Source organism: Alosa pseudoharengus, unplaced genomic scaffold (assembly GCF_046254945.1).
Source record: "Alosa pseudoharengus isolate Yale_2024_CS ecotype anadromous, Long Island Sound unplaced genomic scaffold, YU_APseudo_1.1 YU_APseudo_1.1_scf_4, whole genome shotgun sequence".
Classification (NCBI taxonomy): domain Eukaryota; kingdom Metazoa; phylum Chordata; class Actinopteri; order Clupeiformes; family Clupeidae; genus Alosa; species Alosa pseudoharengus.
Genome location: NW_027468774.1, coordinates 33,303,734 through 33,329,389, shown reverse-complemented (window position 1 = coordinate 33,329,389; position 25,656 = coordinate 33,303,734). Strand labels below are relative to the sequence as shown.

At 42.1% G+C, this 25,656-nt stretch overlaps 2 protein-coding genes across 2 annotated transcripts; both read right to left on the bottom strand.

Moving 5' to 3' along the window:
* Positions 1-7,610: 7,610 nt before the first annotated feature.
* Positions 7,611-9,663, bottom strand: myadml2 (myeloid associated differentiation marker like 2). Its single transcript, XM_076267022.1, has one exon. It carries the CDS (start codon positions 8,702-8,704, stop codon positions 7,793-7,795), a length of 912 nt encoding a protein of 303 aa, XP_076123137.1. The 5' UTR covers positions 8,705-9,663; the 3' UTR covers positions 7,611-7,792.
* Positions 9,664-15,093: 5,430 nt separating this feature from the next.
* notum1a (notum, palmitoleoyl-protein carboxylesterase a) lies at positions 15,094-25,414 on the bottom strand. The gene is made up of 11 exons (XM_076265937.1): positions 24,863-25,414; positions 21,414-21,466; positions 21,143-21,238; positions 20,269-20,329; positions 19,658-19,716; positions 19,462-19,564; positions 19,110-19,301; positions 18,753-18,850; positions 17,954-18,101; positions 17,705-17,752; positions 15,094-17,480 (listed from the first exon to the last, which is right to left on the bottom strand). The coding sequence occupies exons 1-11, from the start codon at positions 25,207-25,209 to the stop codon at positions 17,171-17,173; spliced, it is 1,515 nt and encodes a 504-aa protein (XP_076122052.1). The 5' UTR covers positions 25,210-25,414; the 3' UTR covers positions 15,094-17,170.
* Between the last annotated feature and the right edge of the window lie 242 nt (positions 25,415-25,656).

The window sequence follows — 25,656 nt, the reverse complement described above, 5'->3', positions numbered from 1 at the left end:
GACATCTCAGCTAGTAATCAGGAGTGAGTGAAATCTTATGTGGACTTGTAACAGTCGTGACAGCAGACCATGGCAAGTACAAAAAAACGTAAAGTTGATAGCGAAAATCGTCAGTTTAAACCCGACTGGACTGGTCAGTTTTGCTTTATTTTACGTGAGCATCCAAATGCTAAGCCAACATGCCTGATATGCATGCAGACTGTGGCCGTCTGCAAGGCTGACAATATCAAGAGGCACTTCACTAGTATGCATGCCTCTAGTTTTAATTCAAACTACCCTGAAAACTCAGATAACCGCAGACAGAAAATAGCCAACATGCAATCTTCATTCAGACGCTCCATTTTTACCATGGAGAGATCTACCACAGCACAACAAAGGGCAAGCGCAGCCTCTTTACGTGTTTCTTGGAATATTGGGAGAGCAAAGAAACCCTTCACTGATGCCGTGTTGGTAAAAAAGTGTGCAATTGATATGGTTGAAGAAGTTTTATGTCACGACGAGAAAAACAAGCAGAATATTGTGGAGCTACTAAAGCAGGTGCCATTGTCGGCCAACACCGCAACAACAAGAATGGAAGTTTTATCTGAGGATTGTTCATCCAAACTAAACACTGATCTGATTAAGGCAGAGGCCATGTCACTGGCAATTGACTCGTCTTGTGACCGAACCGATATGGAACAGCTGTCTGTGTTCGTCAGATTTTTTGATGGAAATGTATTTCGGGAAGAGCTACTTTGTTTGCTACCTCTGCCTGGGCGCACAACTGGGGAGATCCTATTTAACGAACTGACACATTTCTTTGCGAAGACAGGCTTGGATGTTAACAAAGTCGTGGCTGTCGTTACCGATGGAGCCCCATCTATGCTGGGACATCGCAAGGGCTTGGTGAGCAGGCTTTCCGCAATTCACCCAGACTCAGAGCTCTTGACATTTCATTGTATTATTCACCAATCAGTACTGTGCGCTAAACTTGGCAAGGAAATGAAAGAGATCATGGATTCGGTCACAAAACTGGTAAATTTTGTTCGGGAGAAATCTAGTCTGCAACACCGCATTTTCAGAGCATTGTTGGAGGAAATGTCAGCGGAGCACACAGACCTTCTACCTTCTACATGCTACATAACGATGTTCGCTGGCTTAGCAAAGGCTGTGTGTTGGAGCGGGTGTGTGACCTGCACGAGGAGCTTGTGTCCTTTCTCTCCAACCTGAAGAGCCCAAAAGCGCTTGAATTCCACGATTTTTTAAGTGACAACGAGAAGATGCTATGTGTTTTTTTTGAGTGACATCATGTCTCATCTGAATCACCTTTACCTTCAACTACAAGGCAAGAATCATACTGTTGCAGACATGTACGAGGCTACTGAAGCATTCCAGGCAAAGCTGGGCCTTTTGGAGAGAGACATTCGCGGAAGAAAGTTGCACTTTCCTCGTTTACGGCAGCACTGTGAGAAGAACAACATGCGGGAGAATCCAGCAATGACGCAATTTGTGTCCAATTTGGCAGAAAACTTCAAGGAACGATTTGAAAACTGCCGTAAACTGTCAAATGACATCCTTCTCTTTCTGAGACAGCCGTTCTCTGTGTCACCTGATGGCCAGTGGACATCAGAGGCCAAAAAGCTGCTGCCTTCTACAGATGAACCAACGCTTCAGATGGAGGTCTTGGAATTGAAAACTTCTGATGTGCTTAAAGCACAACACAAGGAAACAGGATTGGCTGAATTTTGGATCAACATTGATCAAGAAAGATTCAAAAACAGCAGAAGAGTTGCCATGCTCCTTCTAACGATATTCCCCTCCACATATATATGTGAATCCTCTTTTTCGGCGATGAACTGTCTAAAAAACCAAGCAAGAAACAAACTTTCAGATGTGCACCTTGGCCAGTGTTTGAAGATTGCCACAACTGGATATACACCTGACTTCAGGAAGATGGCCTTATCCAGTCACTGTCATTTCTCACACTGATTGGTGAGTGAATCAATTTTTGTCTTTCAATATTGTTAATTACTTGAAGTGAATTTTTAGTAAGCACACATATAAATAATGATATCTTGTCTCATTTTTTGAACCCCCCCCCCCTCTGTCTCCAGGGACTGATGTGGCTGATACTGTTCTGTGGAGAGCTGTTTGAGCTTCAGTTTCTTTTTTGCACTCCCTATCTCTCTTGCTCTCTGTCTCTGGTTTAAATGTTAATTCTCCACAATTTGCTTCTGCACAGTTTGCCTCTGCTCACACTTGGCACTTACATGTGTGGTAGCTGATAATGTTCAAAGTGGGAGGAAGTTACATTACTCAAATCTGTACAATATTTTGCTATCAATAGTATGCTATCAATAGTAATGAGAAGGATCCTGTTTGCGCCATTTAATTAATTGTTTTATGTATTGTAACTAGTGCCTGTGCACACACCCGTTAAGAAGGGGTTACATTAGATTTTAGTTTCACATTGCAAGTAGGCTTAACGCTTAACATGACCAATAGGGCTACAAATTGTGGTAACTGTCGATAGCATATTGCGAGTAGGCCTAGTTGTGAACCATAGGAACTTTAATCGTAGCCTATAGCCAAATTGAAATAAATGTGAATTTATGATAAGCCTGTCAGTTCGACTGGCGACCCACAGTTGGATAAGCAGGTCTGTGATCGGGCTGGCGTTGCGGTGATGGAAACAGGAGACAGTGGTGATGTTTCTCAAAAGTAGCCAGGTTTTTATTTCCACCTTAGCAGCTGCATGCATGAACCAGTATGGAGAAAAATTGGAAAAAGAAAAGAAAAACCAAACTCCAAACAATAATCTCAAATCAATCAATGAGCTTCCAAAATATATCCAATCGACTTTGACAACCCTTTTCAATGATGGGGCAAACTGCTGCAAATCACAGAACGAGTGTTAGGTCTATTAGCAGGGGCTATCACTTGCTCACCTCAGACCATTCTACCTCCTTCTGCCTTCAACCATAGTCCGACCAGAGAATTTACCTCTGCCGACTAAACCAATGCACAATCAATCAATCAATTAATTAACAAAACGCATCTTCTCCATATAAATATCCATTAATACATTCCATACCATAAAACTCACAGTTTCATAACAAGGGAATCTTATTGTATCATTTCATAACCTTTAAACACATCATAAATAACCAGAACGTCCCAAACACCCCTCTTGTCCTGCACACTTGACCTCTGCTTGTTCAGTACGTCACACTCCACGACCTTATAATGTTCCTTGCGACTTTCCGTCGGGTCTTTTCTCCGTCCCCAGACCAGGAAGCGCTATTGTCCGACACAATGAAAAGTTTACTAAATGTCCGTGTTCCCTGAACCTTCAGTTGGCCACCCTGAAAGTAAGGCTTATTGTCCTGTATGCGTTTGTGGTTTGCAGTTGCTGCAACCATGCTGGATGCCGTTCGTGTTCGTGTGTGCAAATAAAGTGTGTTTGTAAATCACGTTGTCCGTTCTTTGTATTTAGCTCCCGTATGAAATAAACTGTAGCCGTAACGGGCAACCGCACCGTTACACTAGGTTCCCCCGAACAGTCTGCATTGCTACACTGAGGTAGCCTGGCGGGCCATCCTATATCATTGACATGTATAGTCTGGAATCGAATCATTCACCTGCTTAATCCAAGGGGCGGGCAGAGAATTGTCTTTCAAACTGCCTAGGCATGCAATAGGCCAGCGCTACGACCATATCCGTATCCGGTCGGCAAAACGGCAAATACATCCTTCTTCGAAAGGAATGACTTAAGTGCATTCTGTTGCTCTACTTTCAAAGAAAAGCAACAATAGTTTAAGCAACAATAGCAATAGCTTTTCACTAATAACGACACAAATAGACTAATGAATGTTCATTGAATGAAGTTTCAACATTGTACAGTGTAACAGAATAAGTACATGTTGCAACAATTCTGGGCACATGTTGGATACGTGTAAGTTCATGTAGGTATATGTAGGCTGCTTATAAAAAGGCAATTATTCTGATACATGTAAGTAAGGCGGGTGGTATGACGTTCGGTTGGTCGATCGGTTGGTTGATCAGTTGGACGGTCGGAAGGTTTTAGGCACGATTCCCGCGCCATATGTATGCGCTGAAGGGAGGTTAACAGGTCAACAACCAATCACTGCTGTTAGCAGTGGAGGGCAGTTAGCGTTCTAACTTGCTGACATCCGATAGTTGTCACACATCATTTCAGACGTGTTTTGGGATTGCAATACAGCTTTTTTGGAATATACAGTGTCTATTTCTCGCTAACTTTCACAAAATCCAAGCATAAAAAAGCCAAACAACTGACGTTTCTCTGCAAATACGGCCGTATTTACTGAACATACAATTCATAATAAACGTTTGAAATGTTATAATTAACACAACATTTTGGGAGCAAGTCGATATGGCTGGTCTGTGAAGCAGCTTAAATTCAATTCAAACTGCACTGCGGTGGAGGCAGAGGGCGGCTTTTGGAGTGGAGGTCACATGTTTCCGTTTTAGTGGAGCTCCACTTTCCCTATGGTCTGCAGCCAGACCCCTCTCATTTTCTTCTGCCCTCATTTTCATAAAAAAGCTAGTTAGGCAGTAATTACACTGCCTATAAAAATAAAGGAGGGTAGGGCAGACACAGTTTTTTGTGAATATCTCGAGAACCATAGGGCCTATGAGGACCACATTTTTTTGTATGTTGGTCTCAAGGGGTGTTACGACCCTGTGGTCGTATATATAAAATATCTGTGGCTTGTGGCTCCCTTGTTCATTCTTGTGTTGCAGATTACCTCTTTGCCAGTTTGCTGATTGCCGGTGCAGCTTAATTGACCAATTGCAGTCATTGGATGTTTCGGGCTTCTGGCCCCTTTAAAAGCTCAGCCATGACGTCAGCAGGGGTACGCTCTTCCGACTTTCTTTGAGGCGCCTGCCACGCCACTCCTCGCCACCTTCGGGCCCAGCCTCGGGCCAGAGTTGTTTTTCGTTCTGCCGCTTCAGCCACTCCCGGGGTGAGAGGCCGGGAAGTGAACTGCGGCCTGTTCAAGTCTACTTTGGAGGCCAGGTGATTTTTCCTGTGTTTGCCGTACTTTTTCGTTAACCTTAAAATTGAGCCTTAGTTTCCTAAGTTATTCCATTTTTGTTATTAATAAATATAATTAACTTTATATATTCTGTCTGTCTGTTATTGCTCTTTGTTATTTCCCTAAGCCCTAGACAAGGGACATAACAAGGGGTCATGTCAACCCATCCCATAACCATGATTTGATGTATAGCGCCACCTAGTTAAAAAGGAAAAAGCAAAAATGAGGTGTTGTAATTGCAGGTATCTCTGGCTGACATGGTTAAAACTGCACGAAATTGGAGGTGTATCATTAGGACACCCTCTGAATGCATGGCAAGTTTCGTGGAATACGTAAGGAATAATGGATGACACGGCGTTCAGTTCACAGTAATAAATGCACGATCGAGACACACAGACATGCACGCACACAAGCACATGCACACAAACATAAACACAAACATGTACACGCATGCATCCACAAACACACACAAACACACACACATACAGTAAACACACCCACACATAAACACACACCATTACCCACACTCACAAGCGAAAGCACACACACACAGAGAGGCACACATATACACAAACACACACACGCACACACTCATTTACATACACAAAAGTTGCAAGAGTAGGGGATGGAGTAGGAGATGGTGACAAATTGACAATGATTTATTTTTGTGGAGAGAATGTGCAGGACTGAGCGGCGGTCATATTTTGCACCGCTTTGTAGTACATCTAGTTCTTGAACGGTCACTCAGTTAATGGTGGCGGCCTGCTCTAGGCAGATTTACACATTTGCCATATTCTTGACATTCCTTAAAGGAATTATCCAGAGTAAAATGCACTTTAGATCAATTTACGGATGATTAGGAGTACATACGTTGAGTTGACATCAAAATCATGTCATTCAGATGTGTTTTGAGAAAGTTCGATTTTACCGTTTTTAGTCAAAACTCGTTAGCCTGGAAGTGACCAGGGCATGTCATTTCGCCACTACATTTCGCTATTTTTATACCTCTTCTACAGTTCCAAACAACATTACACTTACGTGGTAGTGAGTAGAGGGCCCCTAAAGTCAAAACCGAAGTATCCCGAGGTCTTTATGTGGTCGGATAGAGAGTCCAGAATGAATTTCATCAAGCCAGTACCTTTCCAGAAATGTTGCTGCTGCAGCTGGCATCTTTAGTGGAATGTCCGTATGCCCTGGTCACTTCCGTTGTCATGTGATTTTTTGTAGCACGTTTCTGAATTGCGTGTTGTGAATTGGCAGCTCGTTACTGAAATGTAAATGTTTTCTGAATTTGCAGCACGTTTTCTAAATTATGTGCATGTGTTATAAAATGAAGATGAAAATGTTTTCTTAAGTTGTTAGTGTTTTGTCTATTTGCACGTGTTTTGTTGATTTGCATCTGTTGTCATAAATTGCACGTCGTTTGCACCTGTCGGCCACCGTACCATTCCCTCACTTATGCTTTTCAGTAACCTTTTCTTTGAGTTGTTTGTAGTGCTCTTATGTCTTTGTGGTGGAATTATAGCCAGGAATACTGATTGACCAGTAACTGGACCTTCCAGATGCAGGTGTCTTTATATTACTCTACTATACACATTCACTGCACTCAGGCAATCTCCATTTCACTAATTGTGAGACTATTAGCACCAATTGGCTGTACCGCTGTTAATTTAGGTCAGTGACTTTAAGGGGGGTGAATATTTATGCAATCTCTTATTATGCATTATATATTTGTAATTGTAAAAGCACAACATCCATGAATGATGGTTCTAACTGTTAAGATTGCGATAGAAGTTAGGAAATGGCCATTTCTAGAAAAGTTTATGCTCTTCTGTGAAGGGAATAGCGTTGTATGAGTTTTTTGTTTTTTTTAGCAATTTCTCACATGAAATAGCCTTAATTTCTCAGAACAAGACATGTCTTAGATGGAAATGTTTAAGAAGTGAATTAATCAAACACACAATAAATAGCTGATTCTATACAGACAAACGAGAAGGAAGGGTTTCCTGATAATCAGTTAGGATGTTAAAATGAAAAAAAACATTATTAGCCAGCAACACAGGATATATGGTTGCTGATAGGCATCTGCTTATGTACGTAGATATTGCAGATAAACATTAACATTAATATATTTGAAACTTGCAAATAATATGTGATGGGATCTGGCAAAACCATCACATGGTGAAATCAAAAATCCTAGATTTCTGCTCCGTTTCAACCTCTGTGGTGAAATTTCACCAACTTAAGATTCTAATACCATCCTAGCAGCATCCTATATACCGTCCCCTAGCAACATCCTGAATACCATCCTCGCAAAATCCTTGGTGAAATTTCACCATGTGATAGGTTTTACCAGACCCCATCACATATGTTGACAGTCACTCATTCCAATGTTTATAAATTCATCTATAAGTGAACATACATCACATTTTTATTTGATTTTATTTTTGAAGAGATTGTATTCATTCACTTGGGTGATAACAGCATTATTAATTTTTTTTAAAATAAGGACTACAAATAAATACAAATCCACTGGACAATGCAATAATGTCACACAAGGCACTCAAAAAATCACTATCATAAAATTGAGAACTCTTTAATCAAATATCTCTTCACTGAATATTCCATTAAATATAAGAATACAACTGCTTCCATTAGATATTAGCACAGTAGAATTATACGTAGATATCACCAGAAGGACAGCGCTGTCCAACAGGTGGGAATGGCAGAATCTAGACTGAGGAGGGAGAGACAAATCGGATCCTTTGTGAGTAGACAAGGTCGGTGAAGTAGAGGATCATGTTGACTTGGGTGAACACTGCCACAACCAACTTGCTGTCCCAAGGACAGTGTTCACGTGGACAGTTGTACGGCCTTTCTGGCGTCCCATACTTCCTGTCGAAGCTGAACACTGGCCAGATCACAGCAGCACTGAGGTAAAGCAGCATCGCCATGAACGTGTAGATCACCACAAAGCGGTCAAAGGGGATGCGCAGTGCCGCCGTGCGACCCGACACGGTCAGCGTCACCACAATGACGGTCAGCGAGAAGCACAGGCTGTAGACCACCACGCAGTACTGCGTAGGAATGTGCTTGTTGTAGTCGGTGTCGTTGGCCAGCGCTCCGAAGATGATGCAGGCGATAAAGGCCTGCACCACCTTCAGCAGGCCGCTCAGCGTGGCCATGTAGCCCACCACGTGGCCTGGCTTGGCCCGCGTGAGGAAGACCTCGGCGCCGTAGGCGAAGCTGCAGACACTGGAGCAGACGGTGACGGAGATGCGGTAGGCGCGCGTCTCGCAGCCCTCCGACGGACACTCGCTGGACAGGAAGTAGACGGGGTAGACCACGGAGGCGGTGATGTACATGAGCGTGGCCAGCATGGCGAAGGACACGGTGAAGTTGTCCCAGGAGATGGGCACGCAGCCGTGCAGCCGCGTCACGTCCATCATGAAGACCACCAGCGTGACGGCGAAGCAGAAGCACCACACGAACATGCAGTAGATGCCGTAGTCGGCGCTGTAGCCGGCGCTGTGGGACACCAAAGCCATAGTGGTGCAGCCCAGTAGCAGCTGGCACATTCGGGCGATGCCCAGGCCAGAGAGCACCGCGGCCTTGTTCAGGTAGTGCCCACCGTGTGGATCCATGGTCAGGCTGATATATGTGTTCTTATAGGTGTTACTTTTCGGACTGGTCTTTGGAAATTAAGTACAGTATGTTCTGTTTGTATGTAAAAAAGTACAATCAGTGCACTGGAGGTTGTTTTGAGTGAGTGAGTATGGTGTGTTATATGTTGTTTGTGTTTTCTAAAGAAGTTGTAAGTTTGCAGTGTATGTAAGGGGGTATTAGCAACTTTGAAAAGTGATTTTGTGGTGTGTGTGTGTGTGTGTATGTTCCCACAGTGACGGTGTGTAGGGGACGTCCCAGCCCCTCTGACCTCACCCTGTGCCAGCCGCTTTTTATAGCTGCTTTAATTACTAATCTCCCATGCTGCTTTGTAATTACAGCAGTGTGTCACAGCTCGGATTACAGTCTCTTGGTACCCAGCGCAACAGCAGCACAAACTCTTCTGTACAAAGTTTATGTCAATACTGCCACATAACTGTCACAAAAAACAATGAGAACAATCAAGTAATTCCCTTTCCCAATTGTTCTGGCTTAGATACTTTGGCACAGACTAATTTACACGTTATTGATAGATTTTGTTGTTGTTGGAAGACAAGTTACCCTTAGATTCCCTTGAATGTCCCTTTCAAAATCCTTTGGTGTTGTTGTCTCTTAGGTGCACGATTTCAGCTCTGGAAACTCGAGAACCTTCTAGATGGTTCCTTTACGTTGAAATTGCTTCATGCGTATCCGTCTTCAAGTCAGTGTCGAGTCAGAAACTCCTGTGGCGTGTCCATACTCCATGCCCCAGGGGAGAAGAAAGAAAGGGGTCTCCTCAGTGATGAAAGGTAGGCAGAGGTCCTCCTCGTCTGTTGGTGTCTCTCCTTTTGTTTTTCCACAAAATTTGGACTCTTTTTCTGGATTGTAATTCCTTGTTCTTGCTTGATGTAGCCTGTGCAACTCGGAACAGACTGTATTCTCAGACACTGTCATGTACATGCAAGCTGTATCTCTCTCTCTTCTGAAGCTGAGGAGAGGCATGTGTGTGTGTGTGTGTATGTGTCGACCTCAGAGCCAGGGACCACGCCAGCGCTAAAAATAACGGTCTATATTCCACAGTGGAATGGGGTGTGTGCCCACATGTTCACTGCAGACTGCAGTGTATGTGCATGTGTGTGTGTGTAGTCAGGTTACCATTGGAGGGGAGGGGAAGCGGCTGCAGAAGTGAGTTCTTCTCACAGGGGGCCCTGAATAATGACATGGCAGGATCCACAGGCCTACATTTTACACAGACACACACACACACACACACACACACACACACACACACACACACACACACACACACACACACACACACAAGTTTATACACACACATCCTGCTTGACATTAAATTACAAAAGAAGACCGGGTGAGTAATTGTACATGGGGAACTTCAGGATTATACAGGAGGTATCCAGATATGTGTGAGAGAGAGGTTGCCCTAACACTCTTCCAGAAACTTCCAGGTCCTCTGAGTCCAGCTGCTTGGTCGTTTTTTTTGTTAAAAAATATTTTGTCAGGGTAAATTTTGTAATCCTCCCTACCTGATTTAGTTCAGGCTTTTCATTATGACATCAAAAATGTGAATTAAAAAAAAGAATGCTATGATTTACAAATCATATCAACACTATATTTAATTGAGAATAGTTCAAAGACAACATACTCTTTGTTGAAAGAGAGAAATGTAACTATTTCATGGAAAATATTAGCACATTTGAATTTGATGCCAGCAACATGTCTCAACAAATTTGTGCATGCATGAGTGTGTGTGTATGCGCGTGTGTAGCTGATATGGCCCCCCATGAATGGAATTCCATGAAACTTGGCATGCATTCAGAGGGTGTCATAATGATCCTGCAGTTTTCAACATGTCAGCCAAAGATACCTGCAATTGCAACACCTTGTTTTTGCTTTTTCATTGTTAACTAGGTGGCGCTATACATCAAATGAGTGGATATGGGATGGGTTGACATGGCCCCTTGAGACCAACATATGAATTTGACAGAAATTTACTGGGAAAAAAAAAATCCAGAAGAAAAAAAACTCTGACTAAATCTATATGATTGCCACTTTGTTAGCTTGTCAAAGTCAAAGACCACTGCAGCAACTTCTTTTCAATGCCTGTCATTCAAAGCACTGTAGCTGACTCCCACATTCTCCAACCATCTCAGCATGCCATCTACTAACAATCACAACGTAGTATGAAGTCAATTGGTTCTTTTTTATGTTCCTGTAACTTGGCACTTGGACTTGGACATTGTATAATAGACAGTTATTAGCGGTACTTGGTGGCCCTCACAAAAAGAAATACGGAGGCCATAGCCAACCCCCCATTCCCTTCACCCTCTAATGTCCATTAGTGCAATCGTTGATGCTTATGGGGGTCCTCTGTATTTTCAAAACTGTATGCGGCCCTGGTTGCCTCGGCGACCATGAGGGTTTGTGATAATGGATTTGCAAAAGACCATAAGGATTGGATCATAGAGGACTGGAGTAAGGTCATCTTCTCTGAATGTGAATCAAGAGGAAGATGGAGGTCACAAGCCATAAACAAAGCTGAGCTGCTTGAATTTTTGCGCCAGGCATAAAGTCACCCAACGGCAATGTGAAAGACTGGTGGAGAGCATGCCCAAGACGCATGAAAGCTGTGATTGACAATCAGGGTCATTCCACCAAATATTGATTTCCGAAGTTAAAACATTAGTATTGTGTTTTTTTTTATCAATGAATATGAATTTGTTTTCTTTGCATTATTTGAGGTCATAAAACACTGCATTTTTTTGTTATTTTGACCATTTGTCATTTTCTGCAAATAAATGCTCTAAACGACAATATTTTTATTTGGAATTTTGGGAAAACTGTTCATTTTACTCAAAACACATACTTATAAATAGTAACATCAGAGAAATTGATAATTTTGCAGTGCTGTACACATTAGCTGCTTTCATAGGTGTAAGTCTGCATGTTCTTCGCGGATATCAAGCGGTTGGGCCATTTATCTGAACAACATAACGGGATGTTTGGAATTCCAAACTTAGCCGGCTGTTTCACTACTCCCCTCGGAGTATTTCCGACCGACATTATGTAAATGAGCTCGGCGGGTCAATATATGAAAAAAAAAACACCTAACCTAAAAGAAATTGATACAAAAGGTTTTTCAACTGATTATGATACCTTTAGATGTACTTAATAACATATTAAAAATCTAGTAAAATCTGACCCCAGTAAAGGGGTTATTTTCAAGATGGCGTCCAAGATTGCCACCAGAAGCTAATTTGGGATATCTGAAGCATTATTCAGCCTAGGAAAGTGTTTTTCATGTTTAATCAGATTTAGCGGTCACTGCGGTCAACTTTAATCTCTAGGATCTTTGGTGTCAGCAAAAGACAGCATTCCAGAAGAGGACATTTTGTCCTTCAGTCATGTGCCAATGCCTTCACTACTCCCAATCAGACAACAGAGGTGATTGGTGAATTAAGATGCCAAGTGATGGCTGTACTTTTTGGTGGGAAGTCCACAGACTCTCTTACAACATTACGGCACAACACCCTGAGTAGGAAGGTTGTCCTTGCATCATTATTTGTGACTCCAGAACATCTCCCTCCAACTGAATCTGCTAGTAAGCTTCACAGCTTTTGAAAGTTATACGCTGTAACTGTGTGCATTTCTGCAAGACACTCTTCTGTTAAAGAAGCCCTATGCAGGTCTGGTTATTCCTTCGCTGTTTCTGGGTTTTCGCATGATTTGGGCTCCCATTTTTCATGACATAGCTCCCCCTGCAGCTTCGGTAGCAAGTGACTGCTACGCTAAACCCCCACTAGCTAGCGAGCTAGCCATCAATAAACCAAGCTAAACACATAGGGCTCACAATAAAACGGTCGAGCAAACACATTGTTGAAGAGACTATCAAATCAAATTACAAAAACGTAGTTCACCCAAGTGTAGGCTACTTACAATTCCATCAGCAACAAAGCCAAGTCGGAGTCCGTTTTGCAGTCTTCTTAGAAACTACAATCTGACTACATTTTCGAGTATTTCCGCCGAGTTACATCCGGATGTGTTCGGACCGCGACCAGAAAGTTGCATATTCGGTTTTTCCGCGGAGAAGCACTAGGGGGAGACGAAGCACCCACCAAACGACCCAAAAAGTGTTGTAGAACCATCAGAACGACTCTCAACCTGCATAATTAATGTCATTTTTGCTAAAATTGTTGCATAGGGCCTCTTTAATATAGATACGGATTACGCTTCACTGCTGCCTGTGGAACATGTCAAAATGAACAATGTGACAATCTGCACAACTTCCTTTCAGAGGACTGGAGGATGATGGATGATGATGAATAATGATATAGTAATTATTTCTGATATATATATAGTTTAAGATTAAGTTTAATTAGCTCCCCCCTTATGATAGATGCCAACATGTATTTGATGCACACAAATATATAATGCATACCTATGCATGGGTTATGGTTCACTAAAGTCATAGAACAGCCAGAACAAAGCATATACCCTGTACATGAAATAAAATCAATCAACTTATGTTCCCATCTTCCACCACACCATACTCTATTCTGTATAGGCGGATCTAGTGTGCAACAGCTGATATATGTACAGTCCAGGGGAAACAAATTAAACACCCTAAACTATATATTTTTTGAAAGCATATAACCTGTAGATGAGACATAACACCAGTTAAGACATGTCCCATCTTCCTCCATGAATGCACAATACATTGCCCTCTATTCTGTATAGGCAAATCTAGTGTAAAGTGGATACATGTTGGCCTATATTGTCTAGGGAAATCAGATTAAACACCCTAAACTATATATTTTCTGAAAGCATATAACCTGCATATGAGATATAACACCAGTTAAGACATGTCCCATCTTCCTCCATGCCATGAACAATATATTGCCCTCTATTCTGTATTGGTGAATCTGTAAAGCAGATACATTTTGGCATGTACAGTCCAGGGAAAACAAATCAAACACCCTAAACTACATATTTTCTGAAAGCATATAACCTATGAGATATAACACCAGTTAAGACATGTCCTATCTTCCTCCATCCCATGAACAATGCATTGCCTTCTATTAGGCGAATCTAGTGTAAAGGGGATACATTTTAGCCTATATTGTCCAGACAAAACAGATTAAACAACACATCTTTTCTAAAAGCATATAACCTCTAGATGAGATATAACACCAGTTATCCTATCTTCATCCATGCCATGGAGATGGTTCATAATCCTGTATTGCATTTGCTCTGTATTAAAACGCATTGATTTTAATATATGGCTGAAAAAGGTAGAGCATTGAAACATTTTCAATATTACCATTTAAAATCATATTCTTGTTTAATATGACCACAATTTGACATCAATTTCACCCCTGTAGGCTGAATAGTAATTCAGATATAGCCATTTAACCTCTTGACAGCCATTTTGGCGACCATTTTGAAAATAACCCCTTTCCCAAGGTCAGATTTCACTAGATTTTTAGTATGTTATTTAGCATGTCCAACAGTACCAGAATCCATGAAAAAACCTTTTGTATCAATTTTTTTGACGTTTAACCCTATATTGACCCGCCTACACGTCTGAACGAAGCAAAGAACATGCAGAGATTCTGTTCATGTGCATGTTCAACCACGTTCAACCTGTTCAACCACGCAGATTCTGTTCACGTGCGTTGGTGTCGTTCACACATGAGCGCATAATGTCTGCATGTAAGCATCCCATTTGAATCACCCAAAGGGTCGAACATCCATTTGACAATGATCCACATATACTGCGGAGGACATGTCTAAAAGCAACTATTGTTAAGAGTTATAGTGTCATTTTAAAAGCCCTTACAACTTGAAAATTCATCGTAGTGCATTATAAAGCTTCTTTTATGCCATTATTGATGCAATTGTTGCCATTATTGAGAGGTAAAAGAAGCTTTATGATACCACAAGTTCTATCTCATTCTACACCTTTTTAGGTGTAGACATAACTTTTTGAATGATTCTAGACTTATGTCAATCATTATTAGACATTATGAATACGTTATAACCCTGAATGTGTTTATAATGGCTTTATTATGGACATGGATATTATTCATTTATTTACAAGTTTAATAAAGTGTTACCTTGGATTTTTTCAGACCTCTGTGGTGTTTTTGTATTTCTTTATTGTTCATCAAAAGATATTCTGCTGTTAATTTACTACTGTATGTTGGATTGGGCAAATTGAATTGTTTGACTGTAGTGTTTGTGTCTGTGTGAAAAGTATCATGGCATGTTGTGTTGTTGACTGCTTGTGCATGTTGTGCAACAGCACATATTGGAAGTGTTGTGGATTTATCAAGTATGCGTGGGGAAGGAGAAAGGACACAGAAACATGTCTTTGGAATATATGTAATGTGTCCTTTTTGATACAAAGACATGCAATGAACGAAGGAAAAACAACAAATATTTACAATTTACAAAGAATCACTTCTCTGTGAAAACAGCATTTTATAAATATGATTTACATAAGAAAATAAATATGTAACGTACGAAAAGTAGCTTGAATGCTTTCTATTAAAATATGTTACACTGAAAATAACAAGTAAAACCTCTTCATGTCTGGTCTGTTAAGAAATAGAAGTTATTATTTTGTATCCATAAGCTTTAAAATATAGACTGTTACATAAAGCATTAATTTAATATTTTATTAAAAAAAAGTTTTTCTATTAAATATTTTAATAGTCCAGAGTGTCTTCATTTCAGGAGAAACAGATAAAGTAACCAGAGTGGCTCAGTGAGGGGTATTCCAGTGGGAGTCCTCTGGTGGATCTGTGAGTTACTCTGATCAACACAGACACATCAGCCATGGCGCTGGAAGAAGGGTTGAATCAGCGAACGTTTACCACACATCGACGCTGATGACTCATCTACTACATTGCAGTTAAACTTATCATACAGGTACTAAGTACATGACATCAAAGAGCTCCAATGAAAACTAGAGACACCTCCACACACCTGTCTGGAATGTCTGTGTTCAGCACCGTGGTCTTGTGGTTGATAAATGAAGCTCTGAATGCATGCTGGCGGTTTGGGTAAAAAGGTTTCATGACTCCGTATGTACACTCTTCAGACAGTTGCTGATGTCTGCTTATTATATCTGAAGCACCACAACTGAGACTCTTAGCAGCAAAACATTTCTCCTAAGTTATTTTCTTCTGATAAAATCTATCTTGAATAATTCATGGAAACATCAAACACTATTATTATTATTATTATTATGGTGTTCACTGCAGCAGAGATCTCGTGATTTTATCTGCACAATCCTGAAATAATTTAAGACAAAATAATCTGTACAACTGAGTAGGTTGTATTAAGTTCAGGTCTGGGCAGTTTAATTTACAGTCTCTACCAGCAGTTTTCAGGTTCTATAAAAAGCTATAAGCCATCAGAACCAGAAATGAGTATCATGAAGGAACCAATATAGATCCTTTGATGGGTGTGACTGTCCTAGTCATGGGAAATGTGTTTTAAGCAAAGGCAGAGGCCTTCCCAGCAGAGAGAAGAGACAGCTGTTCAATCATATGAGAGGAACACACTGAGGTGAATTAGGCTTCGCTTTTCCTCTTTCTTCTCTTTCCTTAGAAGTGGAATGAAAGGAATGAGAGAGAGACGAGACAGAGACGTGAGGCTCAAGCCTTCTCCCTAGTTTATCACTCCCAGTGAGAGGAGAGGGAGTGTCTATATTTAGGAGCTTATTCTAATTTGTTTGAAAAGTACAGATCCTGAGCTCTTTTTGTCAGCCGTATGTGTGTGTTTGTGTGTGTGTGTGTGTGTGTGTGTATATTTGTCATTTGAGGATGTTTGTTTAGTATGAGGAAAGCTTCTTCACTACACTGTTATTTAAAAAAAAAAAAAAAAACTTCATAAAGTTTCTAAAGACTACTTCATCATACCCACTGATGTTTCTGATCTCTTTCACCTTCTTAAAAAAATGTCAATACAAAACAAAACAAAATACTAATAATTAAAACCTTAATGTTGATAAAAAAAGAGAATATAAACACATTAGAGTATCCTTAAAACCGGATTACATTCGTGATATTACTTTTTTTCTTTTACAACCAAAAGATAAGTTAAAGGCCAGTAGCAGTGAGGTGTGCTTTGTCAAGGTTGTGTGTGTCTCCAGTACCTGTGAAATGTTCAAGTGTGTCTTAGTCCGACTGGTAATGACAGACCTTTAGGGTGCTGGGTCGTGTGTGTGACACCATGTATGTTAGCAGACGTGTATTCTGGTATGTGCTTTCGTGTGTATGTGTGTATGTGTGTGTGTCTGTGTGTGTGTGCATGTGCGTGTTTTCAGGTTCCAGGTTTGCAGCTTTTGAGAGACCCCATATGAATCTAGGGCAGTTGGTTGGGTGAGTCGGGTGGAAGGGAGGGTGATGATGGCACCATCCCCACTGTTGCCCTGGCGATTAGCTGCCGTTGCTGAGCATGCCCAGTAGCTTGCTGGGGTCCATGCCTTGCTGCTGGGCCATGGCCTGCACGTCGAAGCCCATGTGCATGAGGAACTGCAGCACGCTCATCTCCTGACCGCTGTACTGGTCCCGGATGGTCGGGCACGTGGGGTTGCAGTGGGGCCACGGGCAGCTGTCAATCAGGTGCATGGGGCATCCCCTGGGCGGGGTCTTGTTGCTGTGCCGAGCGCTGTCATGGAAACTGCGGTCCCAGCAGTGCAGCGCGCGGGGGAGGGAGGTGCCTTTCACCTGCACGTCCAGCCAGTAACTACACACACACACACACACACACACACACACACACACACGCACACACACGCACGCAAGAGGGCGCTGTTACACTTAAGCAGCCATTTCCATAGGCTGATGAGACCACATCAATAATTTAGAAGTTACTGTAAGAACTACCTAATGCATAACAAAGAAAAAGTTCATACAAAGCAGTGCTATGTGTGTATGTGTGTAAGAGTATGTATAGAAAGCTGTTCTTACCTCCTGGTGATGATCTCATGAGACAAGCAGGCAGGAGCAAACATGGCCCTGCAAATACACAATACAACAGCTGAGTCTACAGATCTCATAACACATTAGTATAAAAGCCTGTGTGTGTGCGTGTGTGTGTGCGCGCGCGTGTGTGTGTGTGTGTGTGTCTGTCTGTCTGTCTGTCTGTGTGTGTGTGTGTGTGTGTGTGCGCGTGTGTGTGTGTGTGTGTGTGTGTGCGCGTGTGTGCGTTCTGCTTACGGGACGTCCTTGAGTGTGTTCCTCAGCTGGAGCCCGAGCTCCTGGATGTAGTTCCACTGACCCTCCTGTAGGGGCTGGCCCGTTAGGTGGATGTTGTCGACGGTCAGCTGAGCTTCATCAAATAACCACTGCACCACAAACACGGGACCTAAACACACACACACAGACATGGAAACAGAGAGAGAGAGGAGAGAGAAAGGAGTATTTACCATGTGCAATAACTAGAATGTTCACAGTTATGCACATGCATTCATTACAACATATACATTTTTTTATATTGTTTTTGAGACACTAATTCAAAAGGTAGGCAAAGTCCAAAGACTGAGCTAAAGCTCAATGTAATAATCTAATGTAATAATATATTTGCTAATTCAATATCATGAGCAAAATCCTAAACTCAAACATCGGTGGATCTGCTCAGTGCTCCCTTACGCCCAATGTACGATAGCTTAAGTTCATGCATGAGACACTTTAGACAGTAAGTGACTTTGCTCTTGACTTGGCATTTAAATCAGGGGTCTAAATCTTGATGACAGCTATCTTTCAGATCAACTGCATCAGTCTTTTCTTAAGAGACAATTTGGGGTCTTCGACTGAAATCACTGAGATTTTTTGAGACAACGTAAGGGAAAAAAAAAAGAATCTATGAGTCATAAGAGGTAAATATTAAGAGGTAAATGTTAATGGAGATGAGAAGTAACTCCTATGTGCCAACATCAGAAGACCTGTGTGTACTGAGTATCTTTCTGCGGATGTGCGTTTACTATAACAGTGTTGGGGAGTGATGGGAAGCACTCACGTTTGATAGTTGGGTAAACTCTGTAACCAAAAAAGCAGTTCCACTCCTCCCCCTCATGGGCCTTCCTGCAGCTCTCTGGGACGACACCTCCCCAATACCTAATGGACAGAGGTCAAATCAATATGACTCAGGTGTTGGGCTCATTATTGCACCTGCGTGATATTATGTCACTAATATCACGTACAAAGAAAGTCATTGGTGATGTTTGAGCCATCCTTACAAATAAATTCTCACTATGATTTGATACAAAACATTTTTCAAACAATTAATTACTATATATATTTATATATAAATGTAGCGACATCAGATGGTCCATGTGTGTGTGTGTGTGTGTGCGTGTGTGCGTGTGTGTCTTACTTGATGCCTCTCTTGATGGCCTCCGTTGGGGCACAGCTGAGGGTGTCCAGGCAGTCGCTGCAGTGGTACTGCTTGTTGTCCAAGAACCAGCCCGAGTCAGACAGACCACGCACCTGGATGCCCCCATAGCCCTGCTCCGCCAACAAGTCCGCCACCGCATCCACATTCAGCAGCACTCCTGTACCACCAGCACTGTCACACACACACACACACACACACACACCCACACACACGCACACACAAACACACACAACGAGAGAAAGAGATTTAACATTGGCCATGGAGGACAACATTTCCTTTTATGCAATCAGAATCACATTCACACTTGTCTGTAACAAAAGTAAGCTCATACCTGCTACCAGCGAGTAGCACCACCTTGGCCGTGTCCAAACCTTTGGTCAACAACTCCTTGACCACTTCCTTTATAATCAGAGATCCCATGAACGCATAGTCACCTAGACCAACATATAATTAGAGCGTAATTAAAGAACAGCTCTAAACACACACCAGATGAATGGGAAAACACAGACTTGAAATAACAGGCTTACTGTCGTTCGTCTTTGGAGACACCCCACTCCATACATCACTGGAGCAATATGGTATGAATCTAAAGAAGGTAAATGATTGAAATAACCACTGTTATATAAGATAACATAGACATACATAAACTAACATAAATAAACAGAGCAACCTAAAGTTATTGTATATAGCACTGCATATAGAACAATGTATAGCCCATGCAGGTAATTCAAACTATACAATAATGTGACATATACAAATTGACTTAAGCATGTAAGTCATTATCTGGTTAAATCATTATCTGGGGTGCAGTAGTGACTACATGAGTAATTCTAGTGACATATTTGACCTGCTTCTGAATCTCTGGGCACAAGCTCAGTTCTCTCCCTACCCACCAGGGGGAGTCAGTAAACAGTGTAACAAATGGATGGTGATGCTCAACACAGTGTACTTAGGTGCTACACATCAAAGAGCATGTATCTAGGCACACTTGAGTGAATGTATGACTCAAAAACGGAACAACATGTATAAATCTGATAGGATTAGAAATTACTCTTCACTGTCATACTCATGTAAACATACTGGAACATACATATACTGTACACACACAGCAAGGCACAAATACACAAAGACTACTTACACCATGTTAGCATTCCACCAGTGTGGATTCTCTTCTGGAAGGGGAGAAAGTATTCCTGTGCCTAAGGACACCAACCACACACACACACACACACACACACACACACACACACACACACATGCATACAGTAAGAAAAAAAATCACGACCACAATAAATAGCTGTTGTCTTCAGGGGAGACACAATGCCTACACCACAGAGCGGCTCTATCCTAAATGACCAGTGATGACAGAGCTAGAATAGTATCGGCATATTTAGAATAGAAATACAGGCTGACCACATCAGACACTCCTAAACACCATCTCCTTATCATCAGTGTGTCTGCCTGAATTACACGCTTGTTGCATGACAGGCCTGTGTGTGTGTGTGTGTGTGCTTGTGTGTGTGTATGTGCACGTGTGTGTGTGCGTAGGTGCGTACGTGTGTGTGTGTGTGTATGTGTGTGTGTGTGTGCGCTCTATTTCCTTACTGCTAAAGGATGATCACAGGCATTGTGTGTGAGATAGTGACATCTTCTTCTGGTTCAAGTTTGCAAATGCATGTCTCTGAGTGAGTGATTATCTGTGCAGGGGTCTGTGAGAGTGTGTGACTGTGTGTACAAGTATATCTGTGAGTGTCTGTGTATGTGTCTTAGGGGGTGACTATGTCTATGAGTGTCTGTGCGTATGTGTGTGTCTGTGCTTGTGTCTGTTTGAGTGTATTGTGTGTGAAAGTGTCTGTGATATGTGGGTGTGTATGCATTTGTGTGTGTGTGTGTGTGTGTGTGTGTGTGTGTGTGTGTGTGTGTGTGCACACATGAATGTGTGTGTGTGTGTGCATATGTCTGTGTCTGTGAGAGTGTGTGTGTGTGCATATGTCTGTGTCGTGGCATCTCACCTGTCTTTGTGTTTGGCCATTTTGTGGAGCTCATGAGGCGTCTCATTGTCTCGTATCTACTGTTACAACTCTCTCTGTTAAAACAGTACCAGCCACCTGTTCACACATACAGACACACACACACACACACACACACACACACACATGCACACACACACACACACACACACACACACACACACACACACAGATAAATAATTACAGAAAATCAACATTCAAAGTAATTTAGTCACTAGTCATTTAGAACAAGTACAAAACACGAACAACTCACCTTCTAAGAATATAAGCCATCTTCTACTTCCTTTAGACTCTTTTATGTAGTAACTGTAAGACAAATGTAACACCATTTAGCACACACATACACACTATGCACTAAGTTTTTCTGTTCGACTTTTTTTCTCTGCCACTTTAATAGAAATAACAAGAAGTACATAATTACCCATGGTCAGTATATAAAGACATTCAATGGGATGAATAATTAACAAATGCCATTAAGAAGCCAGAGTTGCATATACAGACACACATTACGTATGCTAATAGATGCTGATGTTAAGTCACAATCTGAATTTAGCCATTCACACTAGGCCTTCTCTGCTGCACATCAATTAGTGTCCACAGGGGGGCGACAGATATGGAAGACATATGCAAAGTACATTATTACATCGACATCAAAATTTTACATCAATGATTTCCCACACATGTTTTCGATCCAACATCAGTCAGACAGTTGGAAACTGATCTTGCTTACACTCCACAAACATCAAATAGATAAATAGGCCTCAGAGAGAAATATATAATGCAGGTGATCATGCCAACCGTTATGCCATATTGGCCTGTGCTGTCCAACATATTAAACCAACCGGTATAGTTTCAATACTGAGACAAAGTGATCATATCACTGCAAGTCTGAAACACACATATCCAGATTAAACTATTACAACTGTATCTATTCATACTTCGTTCATGCTTCTCTACACACTAACACTCACAAACTCCCACTGAACCACACAAAATACAATAATCTCCATGTCATACACACGCATTACACACACACACACACACACACACACACACACACACACACACACACACACACACACACACACACACACACACACACACACACACACACAGGATGTGTTTATCTTCCATGACCTAACTCTATGACCATCTACCACAGACAGCTTACATACATACACGTGCATGTGTGTGTGTGTGTGTGTGTGTGTGTGTGTGTGAGAGTGTGTGTGTGTGTGTGTGTGTGTGTGTGTGTGTGTGTGTGTGTGAACATCTGTGAACATCTGTGAACATCTGTGACAGTTCCTGCAGGGACAGAAGCAGCGACACACACACACACAGATATGCAATGGGAGTTATGGAATGACAAGTGCGGATGGGAGCATTAGCAGCGGAGCTGTAGATTCAGATGAGGGGGTGGGGGGGGGGGGAACAGCTGAATGCAGTTGGAACAGGGGACAAGTGGGGTGCAGACACTGGAGTTTCACAAACACAGATGTTGACATGCTGCTTAAGGATGTGTTCATGGTTCAAGAGACAGGACCACATGAGACACTGGGAAGGGAACAAAAGAAAAAAGCCAACAGAGAGAAAGAAGGCAAGGGAGGGAGAGGGGGGGGGGGGGTGAGAGCACTGAAAACTAGAAAGAGAAAGTGGCAGCAGCTGTGGAGATCTTATACTGCTATGGGTAGTCAGCTGTGATCTGACATGTTTGTTTGTGCGTGTGTATACATGCATGCATGCGTGTGAGTGTGTGTGTGTGTGTGTGTGTGTGTGTGTGTGTGCCTGACCCAGACGCAACAGAAGCTAAAAAGCATGTAGCAGATGGGACAGAGGACACACTGGGAGTACTGTCTGGATCCAACACACAAACAAACGTGCACACACACACACACACACACACACACACACACACACACACACACACACACACACAGAGGCCTACAAAACATTAAAATGAAAGAATACACTACAGTATGAGATTAATAAAACGGAATGCCTCTTTACACTTTTTGGGTCAGCCAGGGGAAATTAAGTCCATCAAAGCTAAATGTCAGATCAAGCAGCCGTCTTTATGAAGCTGTTTTCATTTCACTCCACTGGATTAAAAACAGCAACGAAGACACATTTGGTTTCAATAGGAACCCTATTCAAGGGTATGAGGACAGGGTTGAGAGTAATCAGTAAAACAGTGATAATCTTAATGCTAATCACACAAATCCTGATAGCCTGGCTTTGATTAAAGAAGGTACTTTGCCCAGTTTTGCTTTAATACATTGTTATGCTAAAATGGTCTAATGGTTTGGCTTCTGATGCGGCTGGATCGGCCCCATAGAGTCACTCTCAAATAGTTATTATAGTCCCAGCATGAGATTGTTTTGAAGACCAAGGGCACCCAACAGTGAAACTCACTGCCATTATCTGGTTTCGGAAACACCCAGGGTTTCGCCGCCTAAAAAATTTGGTTCTGCACGGGGCTGCCTAGAGTGCAAGTTCACATTTGTAGACTAACCTATCAATAATCGTAGGGTCACATCAATGATCAATAATAGCTGCAACACCTGACAGGAGTGACTACATACTTTGGGCCTTTGCTTTGAAAAGACGAGGAAGGGTGAAGAAGAAGAATGAGGCTACATCACTAGATGTAACAATCAACTCCCTTTTCTTGGATGAAAATACCTCTTGACAGCCTAAAATTCACCAAAATGAATGTAAAGGCTTACAATGAATGTCAATAACAATTAATTATCATCAATTCAAGCAATCAACTACCAGCATCTCCTTTGTTGTGCCAAAATTACAACATCAGGTATATGGTCTTTTAGGAAGGAAGGCACTAGGGTTAGGCAAGGGTTAGGGTTCGCTATGGCAGCGCTGCCTTGAAATCGACGGTGGGGCCCCAAAAGACCATAAAGCACATCAACAGGGCTTCAATTTGACATTGTTAGCCTAAGGATGTCTGTACAACCATGTGTGCTTATCGACCAATTCTGCATTTTGTCGTTTATGTTTTTAAGAGCATTGAACCACGCTTCTCTAAAACGGCAGGCCTGCTGGTTATCACCAGATTCTGCTAACAGGTTGCTCAATCACGATTGTGTGCCCCGCCCACCTGTTACTTTTCTCCTTGCAATTCACACGCAATCATCCGTCAAGTAGGCTACTCAATAAAACAAATGTCAGGCTTTAATGGCCAAAGATAAGAATACAAAGCTTAATTGTGCAGTAACTATTCATTTTGTACGAAACACTGAAACACACCAGCCTTGCTTGGCTGAGCATCCGTTTCAACTGGGAATCGCAAAAGCGAAACATCGCTCGGAAACACTCCATGTAAAACCATGTGAGATGCCTGACCAAATGTTTCCATAATTTACAGGAACGCCAAAGCATCCATTCATCCTCTCCAACACCATATGAATAGTAGGCCATGACTGAAGACATTTTTAAAAGTGTTTAAAAAGCTTGAATATAGTTGCAGAATCTATCTGTCAAAAAGTAGGCTACCGCAGTTTGTGTGAACAGAGAAAGCGGCTTATGAGAGACTTGCAATTTAGGCTGCACGCAAATGCAATATATTTACCTGTCTGTATCCTGGACAATGACAACATAACGTCACTCAGAAAATAATCAATCATATACAGGCTAGAAACTGTTGTATCCCACATTATATTTGTATGTGTAAGAGGGATAACTTACCCTGCTGGACTCCCATCATTGCATGTAACGGATGTATTCTCCAAAAAGTGTAACTTCATATCATAGTCGAGTTTCTGCGCAGAGCACGGATACAACGATTGCGCGAGGTTCTTCACCTGCGTCATGAAGTTGTCCATGTTCTCTTCCACCGCCGTGAAATCCAGCGAGAAGCTCTCAGTTGTGTCGCCTCGGTCCCGATATGGCACTGAGGGCAGCACCCGACGGGGCTGGGAGTTACGACCACCTCTAAACCTCCTCGCTCCGAGAACTCCAGGCTGCAGAAGCACCAACACCGACACCGACCACATGAACCTCATCGCTGATATCCTCATCTGATAGGAGTGCATGTCCTCCTTGTTGCCTCCTTGCTTGTCTCTCTGGTGGCTGTGCTGAATCAAAGAATGCCAAAACACTGAAAGCGGCTAAAACTTTGAAATTGGTCAAATAAATGCCATTGAAGGTTCTGAAACTAGTTTAAGCCAAGACGGGTACTTTTCTCTCAATACGTGTGTTAGTTTGATGTAGAGCTGTAGAATTGTCAGTCATCTGTACCGGTGAAGCATCAGCATTCTACCTGTGGGTTCAGCGCGCAGCATTTTATCCAGAGCATCCCCCTTTCCCATCCGCATTGGCCAATCAGTGCGCAGAATGGGATCCGGAGGCGTGTCAGATTGCCATCGTTGTCTTGTATAGTAAAAATGCCCACGCACAGGCTCCTGTGATCCTAACAGTTTCTTTTCATGTGGTGTTTTTCACTGGCTCCGAAATGCCTGTTTCCCCATCAACGGTTTTAC